This window comes from Eutrema salsugineum, unplaced genomic scaffold (assembly GCF_000478725.1).
Source record: "Eutrema salsugineum unplaced genomic scaffold, Eutsalg1_0 scaffold_6, whole genome shotgun sequence".
NCBI lineage: Eukaryota > Viridiplantae > Streptophyta > Magnoliopsida > Brassicales > Brassicaceae > Eutrema > Eutrema salsugineum.
Genome location: NW_006256547.1, coordinates 4,724,552 through 4,745,612, shown reverse-complemented (window position 1 = coordinate 4,745,612; position 21,061 = coordinate 4,724,552). Strand labels below are relative to the sequence as shown.

The window sequence follows — 21,061 nt, the reverse complement described above, 5'->3', positions numbered from 1 at the left end:
AGGGGAAAATGAAAAAAAAAATTAAAAATGTATAAGAGGATAGGTGGGACCTACGAGTGTACTACGCGAGGACGATTGATTTGATCTCTTTTGCTTGATACTCGCCACGTGTTTCCTCCTCTTCATTACTTGTGTAACCTTCTTCGCTCGTTTTCCCTTTTTTTTTTATAATTTTAGAAAATAATCGAGTTTCACTTTGTCGTCTTGTGTGTTTTCGAGTTTCATATGAGATTTTGTATCTTCGAGGCATGTGATCTTGTATTTAACTTTTGTGTGTTACTCTTTCGGTGGATATATGTATCTCTACTCTTTAGTAATGTGGAATGAGTGTAATACTCGTTCATAAGTATTTCTCAATTTCATAATACAAAACGTGTATCTCTGTATTTTTATTTTGGTTTCTTAATATTCATACTTACAAATCAATGTATAGATTGAAAAAATTTATATTTTAAAAATCCATGTACGTTTGAAAATGGGGACTAACTTTCTACTCGCGTAAATCAAGTGGTCTTCATTCTTGCTGTTGAAATGAAAATTTTGAAAAGTTTTTGAGCAAATCTTTTCTAGATGGCTCTGTTGTTACCCAAACGATAAAATAATAAGTGGGTCAGAATCTATAGTTAAAGGCTATAAGCAACCTTGTTTCATTTTATAAAGGCCCAAACCAAGATCTACTCCAATCACTCAGATTTTCGTTTTATTTCTGAACAACACACATTTACACAATCTGAATTTGGTTGTCGATTTTTTACTTTCATAATGTTTACACTGGCCTAAATAAAAAATTCGCATCTACACACAGTTACGATGGTAGAAACTTGTGAACAAATATATTTTTTAATAGCTTAGTATCTTAATATACAATAGAAAAATCATGTCCAACCGTATAATCAAATTAATTATTTTGTTACGAATAATTTGGTATCTTTTGGACACAAGTCAAAGGCAGTCTCGTTACATGAATAAAACTAGTTACAAATCAAGACTGTAAATTGCTATAGTTCAACCATATTTATGATCAATTAGTTTCAAGATATTTTTTTTAGCCAACAAGTATTGATTTTACTGAACATGTCCAGCTAATATACGGACTATCTATTTTGGATAGATTTTTTGTTTTTTTTTTTAATTATTATTATTAACATGCATTACTATATTAATTATAGAGTTAGGTTGGAAGTAACTTTCTTTTTATTCTTGAAACAGTTCTTCACTCTATCTTTTAAATGTTTTCATAATGTACGTTAGCAACTTAACAGGATTTTCTGTGTCAAATAATGGAGATGTGGGGTTGTTGGTTTAGATACAAGCAAAGGTTGATTATGAAAATCATTACTCTTATTGTTGATGATTGGACTACTAAAACATCATGACTCTAAATAAACACAAATAAACATAACTAAAATTTCACTTGGATGTTCTTTCGAATAGTGAATCTGATCTTTTAAGAAGAATTTGTAATATGAAAATTTACGTGACCTTTCAATCTCTTATTTCATATATGTATCAGTGAATTATCAAACACACACATCGATATCATAGCCAGAGTGGAGAAGAACAAAAATTGGATTTCTATCCTAAATTAAATAGAAATTTCTGACATTGCATACATAAATGGGATCTTAATAAAATTTCTCGGTTATTTTAAAAGTTTACTTATGATTGAACATGTGATTAATCGTCAAGATTACATCGTCGACAAGACATAATAACTAAGAGATATGGTTATCAGTTATTTCCGATATTAGGACCCAATTGCTGTCGTTTACTTTACACAAATTCCCTTTGCTTTTCTATTTCATTCGTTTTATATAACTTTGTGTACTCGCATTTTGAAGTGCTAACAATTTGAAATTAAGCTTTGTAAGACTAAGTATATGAATCAAGTTGTTTTTACTGTTTGGCAGTAGAAAGTATAGAGATTTCGACCGTTTAGCCTTGTGGTATACAACTTTTTGGTTTAAAAAAATACTTAAGTAGTACTTTATACTCACTTGGCCTCAACTTTTTGGAGTATGAAGTATACTGTATATATATGATGAGGCCAAGTGATACACGAATCCAAAGAGATAGGGAAAACCAAGTTTTTGCATCGATCTAAATACATCGCGCTCTCCATCTGTTGCATCTATCTAAATCTGCATTTCCTATACTCTATTTGCTCCATCTAGTTTATCCATCTGCATTTTTTTTTTTTTTTTGGTTTACGGCAGAATCAATTTGTCAATAAAGTAAACAGAAGCAAATAATTTGTTTGTCAAAAAGTGTCTCAAATCCAAATCTAAACATTTGACTTCCTCTTTGGTTTTTCAAGATATTCCATTAATTACTGCTTGATTAGTTATGGACTTATGGTTAATGGACTCCACCCAAAAGTAGTCAAATATAGGAACTAGTAAGCCACAATGTGGACAATAACATATAGAATAATATATTTATGTCTCCATGATAGAATTTTGTTCAATGTGCAATAATTATAGCATTATGTTAGAGTCTAAAAAGCACATTTATAACTGTCGGAGATGTGAATTACAAAGGAGAGGACTTAAGTGATATATCTAGTGGGAAATGTCTAACTAAGCAGGGTTCCAATTCCACTTAAAGGATATTGTTATCCATCAATATTCACCAAATCTATAACTTTTAAAAAAATCTATATACATCTGGTATATCACATACATCTTTATGTTTTCAAAACTTTATGTATCATACTGTCATTATTTATAGTTAACCAAAAAAATTAAAGACTGTTTAGTCAATAAAGGACCGATCAGAGCTGAAGTATGGTTTTATTTATAATTTTCTTACTATGTTTGGGCATAAAATGGTCGTATAACCTAAGAACCACTTACAAATGTTTCTTTTGGTGTAACCGATCACAAAGTATTGCTGTAATTATTGATGAACGCGAAGTATTCACAAAATTCTTTTGCTTTGGTACCAATTAAACCAAGTGGGAGTGTGGGACTATGGATGCAACAAAGTGATATATCAAACTTAAATGTCGGGGAAAGAAAATGGTCATGATTTTCTGACTCATCAAACTAATTATAATACTAGGAACAAACGCTAACGGGATGGAATGTTCTAGAATCTAGATGGGAATTATTATAGGTGGAAAAACTAATTCACATAACATATTAGCGAAACAAAAAGGTATAAATCATATAACAATAAGAAATGTTTCGCTTCCACGATTTTAATATTCCACTTTTCATGCTTCATGTTTAATTAAACAATATAATTCTTATAGCTAATACAAATTTTAATATACATCCCTACAGTGTCGACTTAACTATTATTGTATTTTTACAAAATTTCAGTTACAAAATCGTAATTCTTTTTTGACATCCAAAAATCGTAAATCAAATTCCTTATTGCAATCTTTGACGATAGATTTAAGTTTTAGTAATATAGAGTATGATACTGTTAATTACAATTTTTAAAATCTCATTATATTTGATAGGTTGACCACTTAATTGGAGCATCAAAAATCTTTCGAGAAAATAACCGCATTTTTTATAATAGAACTAGACGGCAACTTTTTGTCGAATATGGTCGACCAAAGAAGGAAAACTAGATAACGATTACAATAACACAATATTTATCAAACATACAACGCATAACTTATTAAGAAATACTCCTTATTAGTAAATAACGCATCTTTCTCCTCCTATAAACAACACAACTCCACATATATTAGTGAAAATAAATTAAATATCAGCAATCTTATTTTTTAAAAACAGAGTACAATGAATAGTATAAACAGCTAATTAATCCAACATACTGATGGCTTGGTAGCTTGCTATGGGAGATTATATGAAGTAGACAGAGCTTACATCACAAACTAAACGATTCATAGACACGTATAGGTTAGGCATATGTCTATGCATGTGTTACGTGTAGACTGCGTGGCATTGAGATCAATGGTGGAGATGGAAGTAAGAATATAGGCACGTGTGGGAAAAGCAAAAAAAAGAGAAGAAGTGGATATGAGTGAGGAAAGGAGAAGAGTATGTTTCCTTTGTATTGGGAACATCGCGACTCTGACTCTATATGTACTTCTCCTTCACTACAACAGTACAACTTGTGTTCCTTTTTTTTTCTTTCTAAAAGTTAGTTTCGCCCACGATTTACACAACTTTCTTCTGCTCTTATATACGGTTTATTAAATAGTTACACATTTTTTTTTGGGTTTTAATAGTACACAGAAACATACATATATAAAATACGGAGTAATATGCACCATACATTAATATAGTTATACACATACACTATTATATTATTATCGTATGACGCATGCAAGGATGCATGTATGAGAATTGACGGTAGGAATAAAAATGTAGGAAATTGGAAATACGTCTTGCAAATTTAGTGGAGTGATATACAAACCTGACTTAATAATTTCTTATTAAAATGTTGACAATACTCTTAATTTTAATGGTTTAGCAGATGCTAACCATACCACTCCTTAAAATTCTTTGAATTTTTTTTTTAAATTGCAACAAATCATCCAATATAGAATAGGCTGACTTCACTGAAATTTATTGAATAATATCAGATTTTTGAAAAAAAAGAGTTTTTTCATTTTAAAAGTTGTCACCAATACTTCTCATAATTTATGAAAATCTACACATGGGTTATACATAACTTTTCAATTGTCATGATGATCGTTTTCCCACGTAAGCAGAGACAGGACGTAGAATGTCACTGGTGATAAGGAGTAGAGTGGGAATAAGCAGGAAAAAGGGGAATAAAGAAAGGAAAGGTATATATAATTTTCAAGTCGATTTTAGGTTGATAATTACAGTGCGAGGGAGACAACACATTGCGCTATACCTAATTCTAACTAGTTTCATTTCTAGACTGATGGACCAGTCATATCACTTTCTACTAATATCTTTAGTTTGAGTTCCATAAATATCTTTATCAACAATTTAATTTATCAAAAAATAAAAATAAAGAGCAAAGGTCGCTTCTAGTTCCTTCACATTTTGCTAAAACCACTAAGCTTTTAATTTCCAGACTCTAATTTAGGGCCATTTAGAATTTTAGGAAAAAAGATTGATAAATGATCCCTTCTTCTAAATTATTCTATATTTTTTGAAAATATTTTTTATCACAATTCAAATAATACTTTATTTTTTCTCCTTATAAATACGAACTCGGTTAACAAAATTAATTGATCATGATACTTTACTTATCGTCTTGGATTCTAACCAAAGAGATATTATTTGACACATCATTTTCTTGACTACTACATAAGTCACATAATTGTTGAAGCCTTGAAGGTCTTGAAGATTAGGATAAGATTCTCTAGTTATAAGAAAAACACGATTTCTTCACATACTTTCAGAAGATTCGACGATTAGATAAAGAGATGATCATAAAATGGAACTTTGTACTAATTTGATCAGCATGTTGTGAAGAAATATGATTTGAGTTTTTGTTCTTGTTTTTTGTTGTTTTAAATTGCCACATACCTACACTTTCGTTTGTTTATGTGACGCTTTTGTACGACAAAAATCTGATTCGGAATCGTACTTTTGTGGTCAATAAATTCGCTTATTTAATAAATTATAATAGTATAGAGTCGTCTTGCATTTTAAAATAACAATGGGGTTGATTTTAGTCCATTCCATTTGTATAATTGTTCCTCAAACTATACTTAAGTTTGTACTTATACTTGCATAGATTAGCGTTCCATAAGCAACACAAAGAAAATGGATAACAAATAATGAAATAAATATTTTTGAAACACACACCACGCCAAACTAGAAAAAAAAAAGTTCTATATAAAACGGCATCTTCTCTTCATATTTTAAAATCTCTCATCTCAATCAAAACAAACGCTAACAATGGTGATCGAAGAGAACTCACGTCTCATAAATCTCCAACACAAGTACAACCCGACAATGCCCGAGGTACTTAATTTTATCTAAAAGTATCCATATTCTCAGTATACTTCTGCCTCAGCCAGAGTCTTTCATATATCTCCATTTATATTATTTAATGATAATCTTTTCATTCACATAATTTATAAGGTGGTGGAGGAGATGAAGAAAATTTGGGACATAAGTTTCCCGGTGGCCGCAATGAGCATACTAAACTACCTAAAGAACATGACGTCCGTCGTGTTTATGGGCCGACTCGGTAGTCTCGAGCTCGCCGGAGGAGCCTTAGCCGTCGGTTTCACAAACATAACCGGTTACTCTGTTCTCTCCGGTTTAGCCACCGGTATGGAACCACTTTGCGGTCAAGCCATCGGTTCCAAAAACCCTTCACTTGCTTCCTCAACTCTCAAGCGAACCATCTTTCTCCTTCTCTTAGCTTCTCTCCCCATCTCACTTCTCTGGCTAAACCTCCAACCTCTAATGCTAATCCTCCGCCAACAACAAGACATCACACGTGTCGCCTCTCTATATTGCTCCTTCTCTTTGCCTGATCTTCTCGCTAATAGCTTCCTTCATCCTTTACGTATTTACTTACGTTGTAAAGGCACCACGTGGCCTTTGATGTGGTGCACGTTAGTCTCCGTCCTTCTTCATCTCCCCATTACCGCTTTCTTCACGTTTTACGTCTCTCTCGGCGTCGCTGGAGTCGCTATTTCCTCTTTTCTCACAAACTTCATCTCCTTATCGCTTCTCCTTTGCTACATCTACTTGGAAGACAACAAAAACAACAACAACAACGACAAAACCAGTTCCTCTCTTTGTCTCAAAACGCCGTTGATGCTGTCTGGTTCGAGAGACTCCTCTTGTGACGATGAAGTTTGGTCAACACTGGTCAAATTCGCGGTCCCGAGTTGTATAGCGGTTTGTTTGGAGTGGTGGTGGTACGAATTCATGACGGTCCTCGCCGGATATCTCCCGGAGCCAACGGTGGCGTTAGCGGCAGCCGCCATCGTGATCCAGACCACGTCATTATTGTATACAATCCCGACGGCTCTCTCCGCCGCGGTTTCGACGAGAGTGAGCAACGAGTTGGGAGCAGGACGGCCGGAGAAGGCAAGAACGGCGGCGGTAGTTGCTGTCGGAGCCGCCGTGGCCGTGTCGGTGTTGGGGCTTGTAGGGACCACCGTGGGGAGAAAGGCTTGGGGGAGAGTTTTTACGGCGGATGGAGTTGTCCTGGAGCTGACGGCGGCGGTTCTTCCGGTGATCGGAGCTTGTGAGCTTGCCAACTGTCCTCAGACAACAAGCTGTGGGATCCTACGTGGCAGTGCGAGGCCACGTGTAGGGGCCAAGATTAACTTCTACGCCTTTTATGTAGTTGGAGCACCAGTGGCAGTTGTCTTAGCGTTTGTGTGGGGACTAGGCTTCATGGGCCTATGCTATGGTTTGCTTGGAGCCCAGCTAGCTTGTGCAGTCTCCATTTTGACCGTTGTCTATAAGACAGATTGGAACAAAGAGTCCTCGAAGGCTCATGACTTGGTGGGCAAAAACGTCATTTCACCTGATACCGATCAAATTATTGTCAAATGCGAAGAAGGTCTACACTAACAGAATATATATGTTTCGTTTGTTGTTCGTCATACTATCTCTATTTCTGTCTCATTATTTTTCCTTTTTGTTTTTAAATTTTTTCCATATACATGAAACCAAATATACATTTATGTAAGTGTCTTCATTGGACAAGGAGAGAATGTAGAACTTTATGGAAACCAAAAATGTTAAAGAGTTGCATTATTGAAGAGAGTGGAACATGGATTGGGGTGATGAAGACTTCAATGGATGCGATTGCTATGACCATGACGCGAATATATTTATATATATATAGGGTTGCATGAGTGTATATAGAGATACCGAACCACATGGAAAATAAGAGCTAATTGGCCGAAACACATGTGCAAGCATGTGGATGTGTACCCATACCAAAATGGGCATCATATTAGTGTCCTTGTGGCTTCTCGCTTCTTTTCTTCGCCTTAATTATCTTTCACAACAACTATAGCTTTAAGGTCTCAATACTTTCATCTGATCAAGCAATGTAACCGTAGTTAGTATGTTAAGTAAGTACTGCTGTAAAAACACAAACATCACAGTCAAAATTTTGAAATACTGTGTAATACATAGAAGTATAAATAAGAGGAGATTAAATTATGGAAGATGCAATTATTAATGGTATAATAAGACTAACTAAATAATATAGAAAGCGAAGAATCTATTTGGGTGTAGTGGAAGAAAACCAGAAGGAGATGGGTGGGGAGGGGGAAAAAGGAGATAGACACATCATGTTTGTTTCCTTTGTTGTTAACAACAGATACTACTTAAGACCTTTGAGTTTTGACGTTTTTATACCTCAAACTTAACACGTGTCTTTTCATCTCTTTTTTTTTTTTATTATAACTATTTTTTTTCTCTGTCTACATCAACGTTCGTCTTTTTGAGTTTGAGTACGGGCCGAGACTGTATATATTGGGATATATTCTTCATATATCCGATATACTTAAATCTAGTTAGGATATTTTTCTATTCTCTAAGTTTCCCTATTCTATTGGGTTTAGGTTTTCCTCCAAAGTTGTATAAATACCTTCATCGATACATCTAATAACACAAGTTGATATTCAGAAATACATACTTTGTCATGGTATCAGAGCAGAGATCCAATTTCTCTTTGCTCATCGATTTCTGAAAAGTTTTTTTACCTAAACCAAGTTCTCTTCCTCATTCCCTTCTCTTACTGCTGCCTCTGTTTTTATACACAAAAACAGAGCCGCCGTTAAAATTCTTTTCACATCCTCCTCTTTAAACTTACGATGGCAACCACTGAAACAAAACACAAGACCATATCTCCTTATGACCTCACATCTAATGATAATCCGGGTGCTGTTATTTCTTCCCCGTTACTCAACGGTACGAATTATGATGAGTGGGCACTTAACCTACGCATTGCTCTCAGCTCCCGCAAGAAATTTGGCTTCATCGACGGCAGTATCTCAAAACCTACCGACGACTCGCCTACCCTCGGTGATTGGATTGCTAACAATCATCTCTTGGTTGGATGGATAAAACAAACCATTGAACCCAAGCTTCGTTCTTCGATTTCCACTCGAGAAGTCGCCAAAGACTTATGGGATATTATCAAGCGGCGTTTTTCGATTAAAAGTGGAGCTCGACTACAACAACTCCGAAATTCGTTGGCTTCGTGCAAACAAAACGGGTCGACTGTTGATGATTATTTCGGACGTTTGACAAAACTTTGGGATGGCATCGCTGATTGTATGCCGCTCAAACAATGTAGCTGTGGCAAGTGTACGTGTGATCTTAATACGTCACACGATCAAGCTCGCGAGACTCTGCGAATTCATGACTTTCTCTCTGGACTTGATGATTCAGTTCATGGTGTGGTTCGCTCACAAATCTGCGCCATTACGCCTCTACCAGACCTGGATAGCGTCTACCAGACGATCCTCCAGAATGAAACTATTCGTTCCTCTGTTGTTCAAGAGCCTCCGATGATGAGCTTCGCAGCTCAAGTTCCATCAGCGCCTTATTCTCCCCAGCCAGGCACAGTTCATACGCGTGATCTTTCTCCTCGAAATACTAGTGCGACTCCACCATCTCTTCCCAGACCTTCAAATCGTGATCCGACACGGCAATGTACTGTGTGTGGTCGTTCGGGACAAGAAGCAAGCTCGTGTTTTAAGGTGGTGGGGTACCCAGAATGGTATGGACGTGGCCGTGGTGCTACAGGACGCGGTCGTGGGGCTTCTCCTCGTGCGAACAGCACACAGATTGTGGGAGCCAATTCAGTATCTCTTCCCTCTTCGATGGCTCTTACGGACAGTGACCGGCAGGGTTTAAGCGGTCTCTCTGATGATCAATGGCAGATCATTCAGCGAATGGTTGGTTCTGCCAAGAAAGGTGATTCTTCAAGCGGTAAGCTCAATGATGCTGTTTGGATACTTGATACAGGTGCTACGCACCATATGACTGGACGAGCAGATCTTTTAGAGGACGTTCGTTCTATTACTCCTGTCTCGGTTAAGCTACCGGAGGGATCTAATGCAGTTGCTTCTACGCAGGGCACAGTTCGCCTTACTTCGCGACTGTTTTTACTAAATGTGTATCTTGTTGATGGCTTTGATACAAACCTGATATCGTTTGGTCAATTGGTCACTGACAATCACTTGGTGGGACAAATCACTGATAAGCTATTGATTTTGCAGGACCGCACTACGAGGACGCTGATTGGAGCGGGTGAAAGAGAGAGAGAGGGTCTGTATACCTTTTGTGGCGTTGAGGCTTTGACGTCATTGCATACTCAAGTTCAAGATACTTCTGTTTTATGGCACCATCGCTTAGGTCATCCATCTTCTCGTGTGATCGGGTTGCTTCCAGATGTTCGTGGTGTTAGTAGTAGTAGTGAGCTTTTATTTAAGAATTGTGATGTTTGCTTCCGTGCTAAACAAACTCGTCAATGTTTTCCGGATAGTTTGAATACAGCTAATGCAGTTTTTGATTTAATCCATTGTGATTTATGGGGTCCTTATCGCACAACAGCTTTTTGTGGATCTCGTTACTTTTTAACTATAGTTGATGATTGCTCACGCGCAGTGTGGATTTATCTTCTACCGGATAAAATTGCAGTTTGACGACATATAAGAGATTTTTTGGCTTTAGTGAATACACAATTCTCTAAGAAAGTCAAAACCATACGGAGCGATAATGGCACCGAGTTTCTTTGTCTTTCCCGATTTTTTCAAGAACAAGGAATGATTCATGAGACCTCGTGTGTTCACACTCCACAGCAGAATGGCCGTGTTGAACGCAAGCATCGCCATATTCTAAATGTTGCAAGGGCCTTACGCTTTCAAGCTCATCTACCAGTTGAGTATTGGGGTGAATGTGTCAAAACGGCAGTGTATCTCATGAATCGGACTCCTTCACAACTTCTTGGTGGTAAAACTCCGTTTGAAAAGCTGTATGGTCGTGCTCCATCCATTAAACATCTGCGTGTCTTTGGGTGTCTCGCATATGCTCATAATTTGAATCATCAGGGTGATAAATTTGCCCCTCGGAGCCGTCGTTGTATGTTTTTAGGTTATCCTGCTGGCAAGAAAGGCTGGATGCTTTATGATCTTGACAAGGAAGTCACATTTTCATCTCGGGATGTGGTTTTTTGTGAGGATCAGTTTCCTTTTGCAACGGTTACTGAGCCGATTCAAGCTGCTGATGCGTTACCTTCGTCTTCTTTACCTGTTGCTTCGGTTGAGGATGATGACGATATGTCTCCAACCATTATTGGTCAGCCGCTTGATGAAATTGCTGCCCCTGAACTTCCTTCCCCAGAGCCTATTCCTGCACACGTAGCTAATGATACTAACACTACAGCTGATATTGAGGACGAGGTTATTGAAGAATTAGGACGTGGTCATCGTGTCAAGCAACGGTCTACTCGTTTACATGACTTTATTACGAACTCCGTCACCATTGACTCTTCTCTCTCTCTCGCTCCTTCACCTTCTCCTCAGCTGTCTTCAGGTTCGCTTTACCCTCTCTCTGACTTTATCTCTTATGACAAATTTTCTTCTAAACATCGCAGCTTTCTTGCATCAATTACGGCTTCTGTCGAACCTCGTTCTTTTCGTGAGGCTATGTTAGAAGATGTTTGGAAAGAAGCGGTTCGTTCTGAGTACAAAGCTCTTGATCGAAACCATACATGGGATCTTGAAGATCTTCCTCCCAATAAGAGGGCTCTTGGCAGTAAATGGGTATTTACGATTAAATATCGTTCTGACGGCACTATTGAACGCCATAAAGCACGTCTAGTGGTTTTGGGAAATAATCAGAAAGAGGGAGAGGATTACACTGAGACATTTTCTCCTGTTGCGAAGATGACGACTGTACGAGTTTTTCTGGATTATGCGGCCAAGAATAATCATGAAGTTCATCAAATGGACGTACATAATGCGTTCTTACATGGTGATTTACAGGATGTGGTTTATATGAAACTTCCGCAAGGTTATGCTTCTCCTGGAGAAACTCGTGTCTGCCGTCTGCGGAAATCTTTGTATGGCTTGAAACAAGCGCCTCGTTGTTGGTTTGCTAAACTGGCAGATGCTCTTCTCAAATATGGGTTCGTACAAACTCGCTCCGACTATTCTTTGTTTGTTTATTCCAAACATGGAGCCTTCCTTCGTATACTTGTCTATGTCGATGACTTGATCATTTCTGGAGATGACCCTGCGGTTATACAGACTTTTAAAGACTATCTCTCGACTTGCTTTTATATGAAGGACCTTGGTTTTCTTAAATACTTCTTGGGCATAGAGGTTGCTCGAAGTCCGACTGGATTTTATTTATGTCAATGCAAGTTTGCGACGGACATCGTAGCCGAAGCTGGTCTTCTTGGATGCAAACCTGTTGGCTCTCCTATCGACCAAAATCATCATCTTGGAAGAGCACACGGACGATTGCTAGCTGATCCGGATCGCTATCGACGTTTTGTGGGTCGTCTTATCTATCTTTTGGCTACCAGACCTGACCTGGCTTATGCAGTTCATATTTTATCTCAATTTATGCACTCTCCTCAAGCAGATCACTGGCTTGCTGCAGTTAAAACGGTTCGATATTTAAAAGGAACTCTTGGTCAAGGAATTCTTCTTCGTGCAGATTCTCCTTTGCATTTGACGGGTTGGTGTGATTCTGATTATGCAGCATGTCCTTTAACAAGACGTTCACTTACAGGTTGGCTGGTTCAACTGGGCTCTTCTCCAATTTCTTGGAAGACAAAGAAACAAGAAACTGTGTCTGTGTCTTCTACTGAAGCAGAATATCGAGCAATGGGGGCGATCACCAAGGAGTTGTTGTGGCTCAAAGCTCTTCTTCGCGAGATGGGTTATGATCACCGTGATCCTATGACTCTTAGGTGTGATAGTCAGCCAGCTATTCATCTGAGCAACAATCCGGTATTTCATGAACGCACTAAACATGTGGAGACCGAATGTCATTTTATCCGTGATGAGATTGTCAAAGGTGTACTCAAACCATTTCATGTTTCTACAAAGGACCAGCTGGCGGATATTCTTACTAAGGCTCTCGGTCGCAAAGAATTTGCTGTTTTTTTGTCCAAGGTGGGCATTCAAAACTTCCATGCTCCACCTTGAGGGGGGGTATTGGGATATATTCTCCATATATCCGATATACTTAAATCTAGTTAGGATATTTTCCTATTCTCTAAGTTTCCCTATTCTATTGGGTTTAGGTTTTCCTCCAAAGTTGTATAAATACCTTCATCGATACATCTAATAACACAAGTTGATATTCAGAAATACATACTTTGTCAGTATATGTTGCCTGGCTAGTTGTGTTGTATGGTCCTTCCTTACAAAAGTCAATTGAACCAAATCCCTCCAATCCAATGTCGGGGCTCAGATGAAAATTCGGTGGGCCAAACTCTCTCTTTCATGCTGGCTCACTTTTAGCATTGGACGGCTTAAGTCGGTTGTGATTGAGAGCTAGCCTTCTAATTATCTCAAGAGTCCTACACCGATTATCCAATACTGTATTATCAAAAAGAATTGAAAATAATTTGTTTCAAACTAAAAAGTAATTTAATTATGCATGAATCAAGGATGTATCATGGAAAAAAGAATGGAATAAGGCTCTCAACCTGCGTTTGGTATGGCTTCTTTTCTCCAACAATGTCTCTCTTTGGGTTTGTTAGAACAGAGAGCATAGACTTAAACGCACCAATTATTGGCTTGCTGAAGAGAGAAGTAATCACTCTTGGATCTGGAAGTTTTTATTAGGCCTCCGACCTCTCGCCAAGCTTCTGATTGGCTGCGAAATTGGCGATGGATGCTCTGTGAGCTACTGGTGTGACAACTGGTTGGCTCTTGGTCCGTTAATTGACTACATTGGCCATGCGGGGCCCCGGAAACTTGGTATTCCTATCGGCGCGCATGTTTCTCATGCGGTCGCTGCTGACGGAACCTGGCGCCTTCCTAATGCGAGATCGAGGAGCTTGGAAATTAGAGACCTGCGAAATACTCTCATTTCCACTGTCCCACCACAGACAAGCAACGGACCTGATGTCTTTTCATGGGGAATTGAAGGTTCCCGTCGCCACCAATTCTCGACTAAGTGCACCTGGGATTTCCTAAGGCCGAGTGCTCCCATGGTTACCTGGTTCAAAACGGTCTGGTTCAAGCATGCTATTCCACGTCATGCCTTCCACTTCTGGACTGCAAACTTGAACAGGCTACCAACCAAGGATCGGATGATACAATGGGGAGTCAACGTCTCTGAGGTTTGTGTCCTCTGCAACCTTTCTCCGGAAGCACGTCACCACATCTTCCTCGCCTGCCCTTTCTCGCTCCAGGTCTGGGACAGAGTTCTACAGCGTTTTGAGGCTACTCCCTCAATATTAACTACTTGGCCAACTCTTCTCCAGTGGATGAGGACGCCAACCAGATCGTTCTCTAGGACCCTGAAATGTCTGGCTGCCCAGGCAACAGTCTATCTCCTTTGGCATGAGCGCAACAACAGGATCCATACACAGGTTTCCTTAACGGTGGAGGCTCTTTTCAGGAAAATCGACCGAACCGTGAGAGACTCTTTTTTTGCCCGCCTCCGGAAACGAGGCTGCGAGAAGCTTCTTTCTCAATGGTTCACCCACGCCTGATCATCTGCATCTTGTAATATTGTTCCTGCCCTAGTTTTTATGGCTTTTATTTTTTTTTTGGGCCTGAAGCTGCTGGTTTTGTCTAAAGCATTGTAATTAAACTTTCTTTTGGTAATATATTCACATTTTATCAAAAAAAAAAAAAAAAAAAAAGGATGTATCATGTATCTAAAATACACTTTTCTGTAGCCCATACTCTGCATAGGCCTTAATACTAATAAATAAGCAGTCTGGGGTTATTACAAATATAATGGGCTATAAGGGGCCCATATTAGAAAAAAAAATTAGTTGCTGAAAAGCCTTTTTGGACGAATCGGAGCTTTACTCTCCGCCGCGGTTTACCAGTGGTTGGATACTCCTTCCGGTATAAGGTGAATCCATTCCGTCACCGATTACCGGTGATCGGAAATGCTTCGAGCTGCCCATCGACTCTGATTTTTGTCTCCACGACCACATGAAACCACAAGCCGTTGTCGGGGAAAAGAAATAAAAGGAATCAAGTGGTTGATATTGTACCAGTGACACGTGTTACTTTTCCATCCATCGATCAAATTTTGAACACTTTTTTTTTTTCCTATAGATTTCAAAACCCCCAGAAAAAAAAAAATCACAGCAGTTGGCGCTAATTTCATTTTCTTCCACAAACCTGAATCGAAACGGTTTCTCTGTATCATGACAATCAAATTCGCTTCACTGTTGATGCTCTTCTTATTCAATGCAGCCATAAATTCCCAGTCCACAGGTTCGTTTTTCTGTATTTCTTTTCTCCATCATTGACTTCACTCAAATGCTTGATTTTTTTTGTACTGTTTCTCTTAATCGTAGATGAATCTGGGCTCCCGAATTTTACTTTCAGTTGGTCAGACGATAAGAACAATTTTACATCTGGGGAAATCGCGGGAATTACGATCAAAGTTCTGGGAAATTTTGAAACCAAAGGGAACGCTTCATTAGAGCAGAGAGCATTTAAGCCTACGCTTACTGTTAACGGGAAAAAAGGCAACAGTTCGTACATTTCTGGGGTTTCTCTGGATCTTGGTGACGATGTTAATACTTGGAAGATTACTTTTACTCCCATCTTGTTTGGGATTTTCAACATCGTTATAGACGACGAGAACTTCAAAGTCCTGGATTCGTCGCTCCATTTCGAAGTAGCTCCAGGTTCGGTGTTTTTGATGTTACTTCTGCTTCATTTTTGGTTTTCTAGTATCAGAAAGATAGTAAAAATTAAGTCTTTTTTTTTTTACTTGGTGTGAAGGGTTAATGTACCCATCCGTGTGTGTTGTTTCTTGGATGGGTCTTGCAAACGTGTTTGAGGCTGGGATGAATGCATCGATTCTGATTCTTCCCAAGGATGCATTTGGAAATAACATTTCGTTTTCCGGGAAGGAGACGGAGCTTCAGGGGTTTTCGTTGTCTCTTCTCTACGAAAATGGTTCAATCGCTGGCGATCTTAATATCACACACACTAGATGGATTGAATCTGGTTATATTTCCATTGAGTTTGTTCTTGTGACCTCTGGAAAATTCTTACTTCTTGTGGAGAGGGAGAGCCAAACCCTGAACGGTGTTCCTCTACCTCTCGAGGTTAATTCAGGTGATTTGGTTTTAACGTCTATCATGTGCAATTTAGTTTAAGCTAAGCATTTTCTTTGCTGATGTTGTTGGTTTTTGAGCAGGGCCTTTAGATGTTTCCAATTGCCTGAGCATATGGAAGTCAGAGCTCAACACATGGCAGATATTTTCCAAAATGGAGATCTTGCTACACCAGAGAGATCGATTTGGAAACCTTGTTTCTGGATTTTACGAATTTGATGCTGATGTGGTGGAGAAAGAGACGGGTTTGTCCATACCGGTAGCAGATTTCCGGTTTAAGTATGTCGAGCCAGGGATCCAGCTGATGTCTTTCAGCCTGTCTGAACCAGGGAATTTCTTGCTCACTCTTTCTGATATGGAGCACAATAAGAGCGTCTCTGGTATGCCTTATGAGTATACAGTATATATAGGTCAGTGTTTTGCCAAAAAACTGCTTCATGATATTGATGCTACTTTTTGCTCTTTGGTGAATTTACTCTTATAGCACTCCTCTCTTCTTGACAGGTTATTGTGATGGATCAAGAAGTATAGTAAATGGCTCAGGGATCAATGCTTCTATTGCTGGGGAGTCTCTTGAATTCTCTATATACTTGAAAGATGCTTATGGTTATCCTTCACCCATCCAAGTGAGTAGACTTCAGGTCCGAATCTTGCAAGAGACCGATTCCTCGTATATTTTGCCAACCATACAACCGAGAGAGACACTCAATGGTACAAAAGTATTTTCCTTTATTTTCTTACTTCCAAAATTGGTTGATGTCTTCGCTTGTGGCTTTATATTATCGAATGGTTTAACAGGGACTGGATCAAGTCACCGAACTAATACACCATTCTATGGGAAACACGGCAGAGGAGTAAGAAGTTTATCTGCATATGTGCTTATGCATACCCAATTACACCTGGAGACTTAAAGGGGTTTCCTTCTTGCAGGATTTTGACAGCCTATTGATTCAAGCAAGTACTTTTGACGTAAGTTATACTCCAAAAAGGAGTGGAAATTATAAAATCTTTGTATCATCTGGAAACATAGTCCTCAATGGAGGTCAACCTTTTATCAAGGAAGTAATTGCAGGTATCATGCTCCACACCGTAATTAGTCTAAACAACTAGATACTTTCATCTATCAATTGGGAAATGTCTGTTATCATTGTTTGTGATCAGCACACTCTTGCTTCTCTCAGGTGAAGTGAATGTGGCAGAGTGTAGTGTGACCCAATTCAATGCAAAAGTGCCAAAGCAAATCAAGAATGATATTGTGGTCTTGCTATTGGACGGGTTCTACAATCCTGTGCCTTCACAGCCATCTCGGTTAAAGTTGGAGATCACTTCGTCTAACACATCAAATTTCACTACATGGAACTTTGTTGATAATAGTGATGGGACATATACGGGTAGCTATCTGGCCATGGAGATTGGCACTTACCGAATGTGTGTATCGTTTGACAATAAACATATTAAACCTTGCCCCTTTGACGTAAATGTGTATAGCAGTAAGTACATTACTTCTTTTTTTTTTCACCATTATTTTCTTTCCTTCTCTTTCGCTGGTTAGGGAAAAAGTTAATTATTCTTAATTTTCATGGTTTTGAGATTCTCTCATGACTTAGGTGGATACTTTCCAAGAGCCTATGATGATGCAGTTAACGTGTGGGAAGATGAGTCAATCTCTTTCAATTCACTGGAAAACGACTATTTTGCTGGCGACAATGCGAGCATTCTTGGTTTTTCACAAGTGAGGAATGAATGTGGCATTTCTTCTATTTTTTTGCAGACAGTTGGAAAAATAATTTTTATTTAAACTGTCGTTTTCTATTGATTTCTGCTTATTAGCCAGGTCATGGTTCTCTACTGAGAGATGGAAACCTACTTAGATACACGCCACTCAAGGATTTTTCGGGAAATGACTCCTTTCTTTATACAATAGTTGATATCAATGGAAACTTAGCTGTAGCTACAGTGTACATCTTTATCCTTACTGCTCCTCCTCAGTTTGTCTCATTCTCCGGCGGATTGCAAGCAACTGAAGATCTAATCAGTCCTAGATCTGGGAAAGTATTCCTCATCTTTTGTTTGCTTAGAATAAGTCTATCTTAACTCTACACTTCAGCAATGTTAATCTTCGTCTTTGAATGTTATACTACTACAGTGGCTTCTCTGAGTTGGAAATAAGTTACTCAGACCTGCTTGAGAACATTTCAGTAACGGTGCAAGCAATTTCGGGATCAGTTATTCTCTCACCAATGCTGATGCAGTTTAGGCCGCCTGGAAGTGGAAGACTCTCAGTTAGCAACGGTGGTGAAGATGGAAGGCTATTAACCTTAGAAGGACAAATTGGAGTTATCAATCCTGCACTTAAGTCGATTCAGTATCTCGGGTATATATATTTGGAATCATAGATATTTTTTTCTTGTATCACAAGTTAGTTTCAAAGTTCTCTCCCATTTCAACTATTCTTTCTTCCTGTCTCAGAAACGAGAATTTTGCTGGTGTTGATTCTCTTCGGCTGTCCACAAGGAACAAGAATGGGATCAATCAACTTGATGTTCCTGTTTTCGTTGAACCTGTCAACGATCCACCGTTTATTAATGTTCCTCACTATATAATGCTCGAGAGTAATGGGGAGGAATCGCTCATATTTCACAGGGAAACAGACAAATTCAACTTCTCAGTTGGAGATCCGGATCTTGCTAACTTTCCTGGTAATGTTAACAACGGAAACTTCACTGTTGATTCACTTAAAAGCTAGCAAAACCCTTTTTTTTTTCATTCTGATAAGAAGCAAAATGTTCAGGTGGTGAATCTCATTTCTTAGTAACGTTTTCCGTCGAAGTTACTGACGGGCTTCTGCTGACAAACTTACCGTCCGAGCTTATAAACTCAACAGAGCTAAAGTTCAAAAACATATTCCAGTGGCAGCCAATTCAGACTTACACTGCCATTTCTAAACACGTGAATGTCAAAGCCAGTGGGATCAGGTTTCGTGGAACAATTAAGCAATGCAACGACCTTATGCAACAGCTGCTCCATCACGTACAGTCAAATCATCTATCTTTTCAATTGAGTGTTTTTTGGTTCTTGATATCATCATCATCACAAAATATTGTGTAGGGAGGAGAGAATGGAGCTATCTTGACCCTGAAACTGAGTGATATGGGGAACTACGGGTGCTTTCTTGATTGCACTGAGAGAATTTCACAGCCTCTACACGCGGAAGCTCGCGTAAACATCATCAGAAAGAGACCCTTGAGTTCCCTTGCAGGTCACGGTACGTGTATATGAAACATTTGGAGTGGCTTCGATTTGGTTTTAGTTTAGTCTAAATCGGTTTAATCTAATTTTTGAACATGATGATTTTAGTAAACGCACATTTTGTTAGATGAACCGTTTGGTTAGAATGTTTCGGTGTTGTTTCTTATGCTGTTTCTCTGGTTCCAGTAATAATAATACCTTTTGTCACTATGGTCGCAGTTCTAGGCTCTGTAATTGTGGTGGAGTCTGTCGTGGTATTCTCTCTCGCTACGTTGCTTCTGTTCTTCACTTGCAAATGCGCAGTTCTTCTCGTACACGAGAGAAGAAACGAACCTTATGCTCACAAGAACTCGCAGAAACCAACGGTAATTAACGAACTCATCTCCCTTGTTCTGTTTTTTTTTGGGTTAAAGTCTCCCTTGTTCTTACAGCCAAGTTGTGTCCAAACATAAAAAAAAAAGGGTACTGTATTTATCTCTTCTGGACTAGGACAATGCCGAATTGTTAGATGACAATGTTGCAACAAGAAGATACCCTTGTTGTCTTCCGAGGAGTATCTGGAATGGCCATGCCACGCAGAGGTATATCTGTGTATATATCTGATATTTTGGGGGAAATGGTTAAATTTGTATAAATAATCTCTTCTTAGGACGCTTATGTATTTTGTGTTTGTTTGGTGGTACAGACAAGTCGGCGAAACTTATGGCAATCAGAACAAGGAGCTACCAGAGATTGACATTTTTCCGCTAGAGCTAGAGAAGGCTAGAAGTTTATGAAGCTGAGCCATCAGGATTACATTACAAACCATCAGACAATCTACTGAAGAATCTCATGAAAGGTTGATGATGTTAAAAAAGTGAAAAAAGTGTTAATGGATGTATTGTCTCATTGTTAAAAAAGTTTAAGAAATTTACAATATAAAACCCTCCATTTACTTTTAATTTTCAACTAAAATCTTTATTTTAAATATTTTATTGATTTCTAGTTTCTTGTCAAGTAAACATTTTAAACAAAATATCAAATTGCCATTCCTTTTAGTGACTGAAATATAACACCTTCATTTATCACATCCAGAGCCGAGCACAGGCTAATGAAGCATATGTTTTAGGACCAGAAAAGTTAAATATTTTTTTAGGGCCAATTTTCCAAAGTTTGAATTAGTCCAAATGGTTTGTGAATAGGTGAAAGCGCGTTTGATTAGAGGTTTACCTGGGTTTGATTCTTTCCAAGCGCATATCTGTCATTTTTTCTTCTTTTTACAAACTATTTATGGGCTAAGCTGCATTAAAAAGAATCACGGCTCTGATCACATCTTAAATAAAATTGTATAACTAAAACCTCAAAAAGTTTAAATTAATTAATATATATCAAATGTTAACAGTTGTCAAAGAGGGAGTACTATTACACAAAAATTAAACAATCCTAACATTAAGTGAGATATATGTTTCAATGTTTGAAATTTTTTATGAAATTTACCATATAAAACCCTCCGTTTTTTTCAAATTTTCAACTAAAATCTTCATTAAATTTATTATTTCTGGTTTATAGTCATATAAAAATTTTAAACCAGATACCAAATTTGCAC

The 21,061-nt window shown here is 38.2% G+C and overlaps 2 protein-coding genes across 2 annotated transcripts; both read left to right on the top strand.

The window, feature by feature from the left end:
* Positions 1-5,846: 5,846 nt before the first annotated feature.
* Positions 5,847-7,502, top strand: LOC18012001 (protein DETOXIFICATION 55). Its single transcript, XM_006395030.2, has 2 exons — positions 5,847-5,927; positions 6,048-7,502. Exons 1-2 carry the CDS (start codon positions 5,862-5,864, stop codon positions 7,500-7,502), a joined length of 1,521 nt encoding a protein of 506 aa, XP_006395092.1. The 5' UTR covers positions 5,847-5,861.
* A 7,801-nt stretch (positions 7,503-15,303) lies between these two features.
* LOC18011703 (protein GAMETE EXPRESSED 2) lies at positions 15,304-20,252 on the top strand. Its single transcript, XM_024151077.1, has 17 exons — positions 15,304-15,373; positions 15,457-15,792; positions 15,890-16,228; positions 16,311-16,637; positions 16,732-16,938; positions 17,026-17,081; positions 17,158-17,299; positions 17,409-17,717; positions 17,835-17,959; positions 18,058-18,270; positions 18,369-18,601; positions 18,697-18,926; positions 19,019-19,257; positions 19,336-19,492; positions 19,696-19,841; positions 19,966-20,057; positions 20,162-20,252. The coding sequence occupies exons 1-17, from the start codon at positions 15,304-15,306 to the stop codon at positions 20,250-20,252; spliced, it is 3,312 nt and encodes a 1,103-aa protein (XP_024006845.1).
* Positions 20,253-21,061: the final 809 nt, after the last annotated feature.

Bases quoted from the DNA above. Each gene is read 5' to 3' on its own strand.
- LOC18012001 (XM_006395030.2), top strand. From the start codon at position 5,862: ATGGTGATCGAAGAGAACTCACGTCTCATAAATCTCCAACACAAGTAC. The intron at 5,928-6,047 runs GTACTTAATTTT...ATAATTTATAAG, and splicing joins ACAACCCGACAATGCCCGAG to GTGGTGGAGGAGATGAAGAA.
- LOC18011703 (XM_024151077.1), top strand. From the start codon at position 15,304: ATGACAATCAAATTCGCTTCACTGTTGATGCTCTTCTTATTCAATGCA. The intron at 17,082-17,157 runs GTAAGAAGTTTA...TCCTTCTTGCAG, and splicing joins ATGGGAAACACGGCAGAGGA to GATTTTGACAGCCTATTGAT. The intron at 20,058-20,161 runs GTATATCTGTGT...TTGGTGGTACAG, and splicing joins AATGGCCATGCCACGCAGAG to ACAAGTCGGCGAAACTTATG.